The sequence below is a fragment of the Lithobates pipiens genome, unplaced genomic scaffold (assembly GCF_037356315.1).
Source record: "Lithobates pipiens isolate NorthernLeopardFrog02 unplaced genomic scaffold, aLitPip1_a1.2 Scaffold_198, whole genome shotgun sequence".
In the NCBI taxonomy this organism is placed as follows: Eukaryota; Metazoa; Chordata; class Amphibia; order Anura; family Ranidae; genus Lithobates; species Lithobates pipiens.
In genome coordinates, this window is record NW_027507769.1 from 171,665 (window position 1) to 181,781 (window position 10,117).

The 10,117-nt window shown below is 51.5% G+C and overlaps 1 protein-coding gene across 1 annotated transcript; it reads left to right on the forward strand.

The window, feature by feature from the left end:
* The first annotated feature begins 1,174 nt into the window (after positions 1–1,174).
* On the forward strand, positions 1,175–9,759 carry LOC144000267 (docking protein 1-like). Its single transcript, XM_077493998.1, has 4 exons — positions 1,175–1,577; positions 1,705–1,798; positions 3,496–3,668; positions 5,795–9,759. Exons 1-4 carry the CDS (start codon positions 1,332–1,334, stop codon positions 7,448–7,450), a joined length of 2,169 nt encoding a protein of 722 aa, XP_077350124.1. The 5' UTR covers positions 1,175–1,331; the 3' UTR covers positions 7,451–9,759.
* Positions 9,760–10,117: the final 358 nt, after the last annotated feature.

A 10,117-nucleotide genomic window follows, 5' to 3' on the forward strand; every position in this document is an offset into this window, starting at 1 on the left:
TGGAGGAAGTAGTGTGACTGGAGGAAGTAGTGAAAGTAATGTGACTAGAGGTAACAGTGAGACTGTGACTGGAGAAAGTAGTGTGACTGAGACCAGAGGAAGTAGTGTGACTGGAGGAAGTAGTGTGAGGAAGTAGTGTGACCAGAGGAAGTGGTGTGGCCGGAGGAAGCAGTGTGACTGAGACCAGAGGAAGTAGTGTGGCCGGAGGAAGTAGTGTGGCCGGAGGAAGTAGTGTGATTGAGGCTGGAGGAAGAAATGTGGAGAAAGAAATGTGAGTGTGGCTGGAGGAAGTAGTGCGACTGGAGGAAGTAGTGCGACTGGAGGAAGTAGTGTGACTGGAGTAAGTACATAGTAGGTGATTAGTTGTCAGTATTACATTATATGTGTATGTGTATGTGTGTGTGTGAGTGTGTATATATATATATATATAATGATACTACTTCCTCCAGTCACACTACGTCTACGTCTTGCTCAGGTAGGTTCCTGTTGGGGAGGTTGGTGGAAGTAGCGAGTCTTGCTCAGGTAGGTTCCTGTTGGGGAGGTTGGTGGAAGTAGCGAGTCTTGCTCAGGTAGGTTCCTGTCGGGGAGGTTTGTGGAAGTAGCGTGTCTTGCTCAGGTAGGTTCCTGTCGGGGAGGTTTGTGGAAGTAGCGTGTCTTGCTCAGGTAGGTTCCTGTTGGTGGAAGTAGCGAGTCTTGCTCAGGTAGGTTCCTGTCGGGGAGGTTTGTGGAAGTAGCGTGTCTTGCTCAGGTAGGTTCCTGTCGGGGAGGTTTGTGGAAGTAGCGTGTCTTGCTCAGGTAGGTTCCCGTCAGGGAGGTTTGTGGGAGTAGCGTGTCTTGCGCAGGTAGGTTCCCGTCCGGGAGGTTTGTGGGCGTAGCGTGTCTTGCTCAGGTAGGTTCCCGTCCGGGAGGTTTGTGGGAGTAGCGGGTCTTGCTCAGGTAGGTTCCCGTCCGGGAGGTTTGTGGGAGTAGCGTGTCTTGCTCAGGTAGGTTCCCGTCAGGGAGGTTTGTGGGAGTAGTGGGTCTTGCTCAGGTAGGTTCCCGTCCGGGAGGTTTGTGGGAGTAGTGGGTCTTGCTCAGGTAGGTTCCCGTCCGGGAGGTTTATGGGAGTAGTGGGTCTTGCTCAGGTAGGTTCCCGTCAGGGAGGTTTGTGGGAGTAGTGGGTCTTGCTCAGGTAGGTTCCCGTCCGGGAGGTTTGTGGGAGTAGTGGGTCTTGCTCAGGTAGGTCCCCGTTAGGGAGGTAGGTGTTCACCTTCTGAGTTTTTCTTTTCTCTCTAGAAGTGGAAGCGTGCTATGTCCTCCTGTATCCAGACACACCCTTCGGAGTGGCGCGAATGGAGATCTACGATTGGAAGGACGGCACAATGGCGGGCGAGAAATTTCTCACCCGGAAAGCCACGGATCGGAAAGTCATACGTTTAGCGGAATGCATCCGCGTGGCTCCAGCGCCAGCAGAGATCGGCTATAAGGACAACATGGCGGCCTTTATCATAGAGACCAGCGACAAGACCATGCTGCTGTCTGCGGAGCCCGCCACGTGTGAGGAGTGGGTGCAGAGACTGAGCGAGGCCGCATTCCCGGTGAGTGGAGGAGGGGAGAGTCCTCCCTGTACTGTGTATGGACCGCCAGCAGGAAGCTCAGCTGGTTGTCCTCCTTTCCTCTGAGTGAAGCCACGTCTGAGCAGCCATCTTTCTGTTTGTCTCTCAGGGAAATGTGAACGGTACAAAGCCGGGAAAGGAAAGTCCAGATAACGTGGCACTAGAGATGGCAGTAAATAGCATCTACATCTCCCGAGAGCAGGGTGAGTCCTCCAGCACTGCGCCTCATTTCTTGGTGGCATCTGCTCTGTATATCTACAATGTGTACAATGCCTCCTCTCCATAGTGCCACGTGTCCTCTCGCGTATATCCCACCTTCCCCTCTCCATAGTGCCCGTGTCCTCTCCTCGTGTATATCCCACCTTCCCCTCTCCATAGTGCCACGTGTCCTCTCCTCGTGTATATCCCACCTTCTCTTCTTCCATAGTGCCCCGTGTCCTCTCCTCGTGTATATCCCACCTTCTCTTCTTCCATAGTGCCCCGTGTCCTCTCCTCGTGTATATCCCACCTTCTCTTCTTCCATAGTGCCCCGTGTCCTCTCCTCGTGTATATCCCACCTTCCCCTCTTCATAGTGCCCCGTGTCCTCTCCTTGTGTATATCCCACCTTCCCCTCTCCATAGTGCCCCGTGTCCTCTCCTCGTGTATATCCCACCTTCTCTTCCTCCATAGTGCCCCGTGTCCTCTCCTCATGTATATCCCACCTTGTCCTCTCCATAGTGCCCCGTGTCCTCTCCTCGTGTATATCCCACCTTCCCCTCTCCATAGTGCCCCGTGTCCTCTCCTTGTGCATATCCCACCTTCCCCTCTCCATAGTGCCCCGTGTCCTCTCCTTGTGTATATCCCACCCTCCCCTCTCCATAGTGCCCCATGTCCTCTCCTCGTGTATATCCCACCTTCCCCTCTCCATAGTGCCCCGTGTCCTCTCCTCGTGTATATCCCACCTTCCCCTCTCCATAGTGCCCCGTGTCCTCTCCTTTTGTATATCCCACCCTCCCCTCTCCATAGTGCCCCATGTCCTCTCCTCGTGTATATCCCACCTTCTCTTCTTCCATAGTGCCCCGTGTCCTCTCCTCGTGTATATCCCACCTTCCCCTCTCCATAGTGCACTGTGTTCTCTCCTCGTGTATATCCCACCTTGTCCTCTCCATAGTGCCCCGTGTCCTCTCCTCGTGTATATCCCACCTTGTTCTCTCCATAGTGCCCCGTGTCCTCTCCTCATGTATATCCCACCTTCTCCTCTCCATAGTGCCCGTGTCCTCTCCTCATGTATATCCCACCTTCCCCTCTCCATAGTGCCCTGTGTTCTCTCCTCGTGTATATCCCACCTTCTCTTCTTCCATAGTGCCCCGTGTCCTCTCCTCATGTATATCCCACCTTCCCCTCTCCATAGTGCCCTGTGTTCTCTCCTCGTGTATATCCCACCCTCCCCTCTCCATAGTGCCCTGTGTCCTCTCCTCGTGTATATCCCACCTTCTCTTCTTCCATAGTGCCCCGTGTCCTCTCCTCGTGTATATCCCACCTTCCCCTCTCCATAGTGCCCTGTGTTCTCTCCTCGTGTATATCCCACCTTCCCCTCTCCATAGTGCCCCATGTCCTCTCCTCGTGTATATCCCACCTTCCCCTCTCCATAGTGCCCCGTGTCCTCTCCTCGTGTATATCCCACCTTCTCTTCTTCCATAGTGCCCCGTGTCCTCTCCTCGTGTATATCCCACCTTCCCCTCTCCATAGTGCCCTGTGTTCTCTCCTCGTGTATATCCCACCTTCCCCTCTCCATAGTGCCCCGTGTCCTCTCCTCATGTATATCCCACCTTGTCCCCCTCTTAGCGCACAGTGTCCTGTCCTCACCACATCTTGTCTCCAGTATTGCCCTCACTGACGGCGCTCTTTCTTTGTCTCCAGTCTCGGAGTTCTGGGTGACGGCGCAGAGGACGGAAGCTGCTGAGCGTTGTGGTCTGAGGGGCGCCTATATCCTCAGAGCGGAAAGTGATTGTCTTATACTGAAGTGTCCGGAGACTAAGGAAAGCCTCTATTCCTGGCCGTATAAACTGCTCCGCCGATATGGAAGGGACAAGGTAGGAACCTTCCCGTGTCAGATGTGGCAGGGCTCTGCCTAAACCCGAAATGGAACACTACTCCCAGCATCGGCTCTCCTGGGTCACTCAGACACAACATACAGTCTTCATGTTGGGTTCACAGAGTAGGGAGGAGGTGACTGGACCTGGACATGGTGTAGGATGAATAGGAGCCACGTCTTAAAGGGGACAGGGAGGGTGCTGAGGGTCTGGGATATCAGGGATCATGTGTATGATATTAAGGAGATTACAAGCTAAATATCTAGATGATCACATCCCCCACTGATGACAGAGGGACTGGGAAGATGAATTCCCTCAGAAAAGTGCCGGAATTCGCACTGTATGGACCGCCCTTCAAATGATGGGGTTCAGGGGTCTCCAGTGAAGGGTCCTAGTAATCCTCCATCATACAAGGACATTGTAGAAAATTAGGCTCTTCCAGCCTTGTGGTAACAGTTTGGTGAAGACCCTTTTCTGTTCCCCCATGACTGTGCCCCGCCGAGAGGGAGAGGACCTCTACCGACATCCACCGAGAGGGGGGAGCAGGGTACATTACATGTGGGGGAGAGCAGGGCACATTACATGTGGGGGGGAGAGCAGGGCACATTACATGTGGGGGGGAGAGCAGGGCACATTACATGTGGGGGGGGGGAGCAGGGCACATTACATGTGGGGGGGAGAGCAGGGCACATTACATGTGGGGGGGGGGGAGCAGGGCACATTACATGTGGGTGGGGGGGAGCAGGGCACATTACATGTGGGTGGGGGGGAGCAGGGCACATTACATGTGGGGGGGGGAGCAGGGCACATTGCATGTGGGGGGGAGGAGCAGGGCACATTGCATGTGGGGGAGAGCAGAGCACATTGCATGGGGGGGGAGAGAGCAGAGCACATTGCATGGGGGGGGGAGCAGGGCACATTACATGTGGGGGGAGCAGGGCACATTACATTGGGGGGGATGAGCAGGGCACATTACATGAGGGAGGGCAGAGCACATTACATGGGGGGGGAGCAGAGCACATTACATGGGGGGGGAGCAGAGCACATTACATGGGGGGGGGGAGCAGAGCACATTACATGGGGGGGGGGGAGCAGAGCACATTACATGGGGGGGGGGGAGCAGAGCACATTACATGGGGGGGGGGGGGGAGCAGAGCACATTACATGGGGGGGGGGGGAGCAGAGCACATTACATGGGGGGGGGGGAGCAGAGCACATTACATGGGGGGGGGAGCAGGGCACATTACATGGGGGGGGGAGCAGAGCACATTACATGGGGGGGGGGGAGCAGAGCACATTACATGGGGGGGGGGAGCAGAGCACATTACATGGGGGGGGGGAGCAGAGCACATTACATGGGGGGGGGGAGCAGAGCACATTACATGGGGGGGGGGGAGCAGAGCACATTACATGGGGGGGGAGCAGGGCACATTACATGGGGGGAGCAGGGCCCACTACATGGGGGGGAGGGCAGGGCACATTACACGGGGGGAGGGCAGGGCACATTACATGGGGGGGGGGAGCAGGGCACATTACATGGGGGGGAGCAGAACACATCACATGGGGGAAGGGGAAGCCCATTACATGGGTGGGGGAGCAGAACACATTAATTACAGTAGTGGTTTCCTTCTTATGCAGAGCGGCGCAGGGAAGCGGCTCTCTTAGGTCTCGCTGTGGCGTACTCTTCTCCACCAGCCCTCATGACTCCTCCATCCCATGTGAACTCACACACAAGCACCTGGGATGGACAGGAGGAGCCCCCAGGGAACAGCACAGACACTGGTTGCCTCCCTGCACTGCTCTGCATGCGGAGGAAGTGATAGAGTATCGGAAATGGGGCAGTTGCCCCCCTGAGGACCTTTCGTCTAACCCTGGCTGAGAAACCCTGCTATGGGGTATGTGTGGATGGCTGTATGAAATCTCCAATGAAAATTGATGAAAGCTGTAAGTTGCGTATGACATATAGGAGAAGCTGAATTCAGTCAGTGAAAGGTGGAGCAGGTCCAATGTGAACAGAGATCTCCTTCTCAGAATTCAGCTCACCTGCAAGCGTTTACTCTGCAGCTAGCCTTTAGAGCTCACACTCTATTCTTTATTAACATGTACACTGCTTTTTCTGGTTCCAGGTTATGTTCTCCTTTGAAGCTGGCAGACGATGTGCCTCTGGTGCTGGGAATTTTACATTTGAGACATCCCAAGGACATGAGATCTTCCAGAAGGTGGAGTCTTCCATTCGCGCTCAGCAGGGTTCAGAGAACCGATTAAGTGGCCCCACTTTGGAGACGGAGGCCCCCACAGACAACATGTATCATTGCTCCGACCCCGGCCAGCCTGACATACTGGGCCTAGCCCTTAAGAACGATGCAGAGGAAAAAGTGCAGAGAGGAAGAGTTCTTCCCCATCTTCCACCAGTTAAGGTGGCGCAACCTCAACACCTACTGGACCCCTCAATGCCTGGGAAGGTCAGCACTCCTCCTCGCTCTCCGGTTTCCCATCATTCATCAGACAGCGAGCATTTAGCTGTCTACTCAGAGCCTAAAGATTCTGTCAAGGGGGTAAAAGCTCATTTTGATCCTCTTTATTCAGATCCTGTGGACAGTGTATGCAACAAAGATGTCCGATCAAATAAGGAGAAGGTTGCCTCCCCACTATATTCAGACTTGTACGAGCAGGTGGGATACGAGCTAGTGGGGGGAGGGGTTTCCTCAAAAACACTTAGCCTCTCGACCGTTCCTCCCGGAAGGGAGGAGCATATATATGACGAGCCGGAGGGGATAGTACGTACCTCCGACCCTCCCCAGCTCTACTCCGAAGTACGAATGGAGGCGGCCGCATGGAAAAAGCAATCCAATGATGAAAAGATTGGTTATGAATATCCATATAATGCGAACACCGATGACTACTCCGTACCAAACTTCCAGGGACAGCGTAGTCAACCCCGTACCAGGACAGGCCCCAAGCCAATTCTGGCACCAAAGCCCCAAGGAATAATTCTACCAAAACCCCTCGGAAAAGACAGAGATTTGGAAAAGTTGCCGTCTCCTGTCATACAGTCAAACAGTAATAACAACAATGGGAACATTGAGGCGTTGTATAGTCAGGTGATAAAACCAGGGAACAACAAGAGCGCCAAACCACAGTCTGCACCACCTCTGCCAGAAACCAGCCCAGTGCAGTCTGCCCCACCCCTCTCTCTGATCCACCAATCACAATCTGCACCACCTCTACCTCCCATGAACAAGTCACAATCTGCACCACCAATCCCACCCATGAACAAGCCACAATCTGCACCACCAATCCAACCCATGAACAAGCCACAATCTGCACCACCAATCCCACCCATGAACAAGCCGTCATCTACACAACCAATCCCACCCATGAACAAACCACCATCTGCACAACCAATCCCACCCATGAACAAGCCGCCATCTACACAACCAATCCCACCCATGAACAAACCACCATCTACACAACCAATCCCACCCATGAACAAGCAACCATCTGCACAGCCACCACCCCCACCAGCCAAGCCACCATCTGCACTGCCACCACCCCCACCAGCCAAGCCACCCTGTGCATCTACGGAACCAGTGTCAGTGAAATCAGTTCCATTAACTGTACCAGAGATGAACAAAGTTCTTCCATTCCTGCCATCATCTGGCACAGGCGAGACAATAAACATTCAACCTTTGCCTGAGTCTCATACCAACAATGGAACTGATCCACAGTCTGTTCCAAAGAAGAACATTTCTGTGATTTATGAAGATATGGGATTTTTGTGAATGTGAGACAGATCCACATGGATGGTCCCTCTAATCTGTGAAAATAGTTTCTAGAATATAAAATAAAATCTTGGCTTTCCTTGCTCCAGTGACTGGGAGCATGCTTGCTGCTGTTCCTCGAGGCTGCAAGGACCATCTGTTGGGAGAACACCAATCCTGCTGTTGGGAAATTGGAGATAATATGAATACCTGAAATTCCATGTTCAGAGCCATGGACCTCTGAATTGTATTCCTGCCATTGTACCTCTCAGCACTGCCTCACTTTTCCTCAATAGGTCTCCTGTAGAGGAAGCGTGAATATACTGACCTTTCTGGTGGCCCATGTACTGAGAACAGGTTGCTTTACTGCTCCCCAGTGGCTTAAAGTCTTCTCTGTGCCCAAGTATGTAGAAGACTTGCTTCCTTGTTGGCCACTATAGTTCCTCCCGTTGGCTTGTATGTCATTATATAAAATATGAGCCGGTGGGGGAGGGGGAAGGCAAGTCTGAATTTCCCTGCAGTTGTATCATTACAAAAGCTAAGGAGCAGATTTACAGAAAGCGTCATCAGTACGATCACGTTCTTTTACAGCTGATCTTCTGGGTATAAGTGGCCCTATGGTGACAAGTTCACCCTGCCGTCTTCTGTCCTATGTGGTCATTTTGATCTATGCCTTGGAAATCAGTTCCTTTTGTTCTTTATGGTCAGTTCTGTCTTCATCTGAGAACGTTACTCCTCTGTTCAGCAGGGCTAGTCCAGTCCTACGTGGCTGGTCCTATCTGTATCTCCAAATCCGGTTCCTCTGTCCTACGTGGATGGTCCTATCTGCTTCTCTGAATCTGTTTCCTCTGTCCTATGTGGCTGGTCCTATCTATAGCTCCAATCTTGTTCCTCTGTCCTATCTATAGCTCCAATCTGGTTCCTCTGTCCTATGTGGCTGGTCCTATCTATAGCTCCAATCGGGTTCTTCTGTCCTATCTATAGCTCCAATCGGGTTCTTCTGTCCTATCTATAGCTCCAATCGGGTTCTTCTGTCCTATGTGGCTGGTCCTATCTATATCTCTGAATCTGGTTCTTCTGTCCCATGTGGCTGGTCCTATCTGTATCTCCAAATCTGGTTCCTCTGTCCTATGTGGCTGGTCCTATCTAAAGCTCCAATCTGGTTCCTCTGTCCTATCTATATCTCTGAATCTGGTTCCTCTGTCCTATGTGGCTGGTCCTATCTATAGCTCCAATTGGGTTCTTCTGTCCTATGTGGCTGGTCCTATCTATATCTCTGAATCTGGTTCTTCTGTCCTATGTGGCTGGTCCTATCTATATCTCTGAATCTGGTTCTTCTGTCCTATGTGGCTGGTCCTATCTATATCTCTGAATCTGGTTCCTTCTGTCCCATAACACTGGTTCTCTATTTCACTTTTAAGTCCGGTTCTTTTCGCTGGCTCTCTTTCTTTTTTTCCTCAGGCCAGTTATTCTGTATCACAAGCCTGCTTCTGTCTTTATCTCCAAGGCCAGTTCCCCTGTCCTTTTTTGGCTGGTTGTGTTTTCATCTCTGAATCTCGTACCTCTTGTTCTACCTGGCTGATTCTGCCTTCATCTCTTAATCTAGTTTCTCTGTCCTATGTGACCCATTCCATCTTCATCTCTGAATCCTCTAATTTAATCCTTCGTGGTCTGTTCTGTCTTCATCTCTGACAATGGTACCTCTTTCCTAGGACTTTCCTTTTTTCTCCCTTTACTCATGACTGGTTGTTGTCTTATCCCGACTTCACTTTCCTACATGGTTGGTTCTGCCCTCGCTTCTGAGTTCAGCTCCGCCATCTCATTCGGCTGGTTCTAGTTGAGTTCTTCCGTCCCACATGGCCGGTTTTATTTCTTTTTTTTTTTTTAATCCTTTACCCTCCATGATGGGTTTTCTGTCCAACATAACGTGCTTTCTTTCCCCTCTACGCCTGACTGGTTGTTTTCCTAACTCCGCTCCCCCATCCCACTCGACTGCTTCTCTCTTCATCTTGGTTAGTTTTCTCTCACATTTCTGACCTTCATTGCACTCTGCCGCCCTCCTGCCTCATCTCTCTACATTTAAGTTGATCTTCTAGGTTTAGGGGTAACTAACCCTTCTGTAGGAGATTTTTTCCGTCAGTCGGATTCAGAATTCCCTTTCTTTGGTATTGTTATTAGTGACTTTAGCTGGAGCCTTCCAGATTTCCTGGTTTTCTCCTTATTTGTCTGTGTTTTCGCACCCCAGCGGACATCCTGTACAATCTCTTGCTGTAGTATAAACATTATAGATTGCTGTACGGTCATAGATAATAAATCCCTGTATTCTTGTATGAAGTTTTGTATTGAATGGTTATTATTGTTGCATGGTGTTATTGGTCTCCGGAGAACAACTGAACTCTTCATGCTGAAAGAAGAACCATAATGAGGAGAAGATGGAGCGTTAGGAGGTCCATTCACACCCTGGAAGGGGCAGAGCTCAGCAGGGTCGGCATGGAGCTGTTTTCCAGGACGTTGTTTTTTTTCCTAACAGCTTTGCATTGACCAATCTCTGAGAGACATATTACCTAGCCATTGAGTGTCTTAGCCTTTTGGCAAGTTGCGATGAGATCTTTATAAATTGGTTCTGCTCATGCAGCTTTCCCTTTGGAGTTTTCCAGATTTTTCTTCCCTCATCGAGGATTCCACCAT

Excerpts from the sequence above, each read along its gene's own strand:
- LOC144000267 (XM_077493998.1), top strand. The coding sequence starts at position 1,332 with ATGGAGATCTACGATTGGAAGGACGGCACAATGGCGGGCGAGAAATTT. Across the intron at positions 1,799-3,495 it reads CTACATCTCCCGAGAGCAGG|TCTCGGAGTTCTGGGTGACG; the intron begins GTGAGTCCTCCA and ends CTTTGTCTCCAG. Across the intron at positions 3,669-5,794 it reads GCCGATATGGAAGGGACAAG|GTTATGTTCTCCTTTGAAGC; the intron begins GTAGGAACCTTC and ends TTCTGGTTCCAG.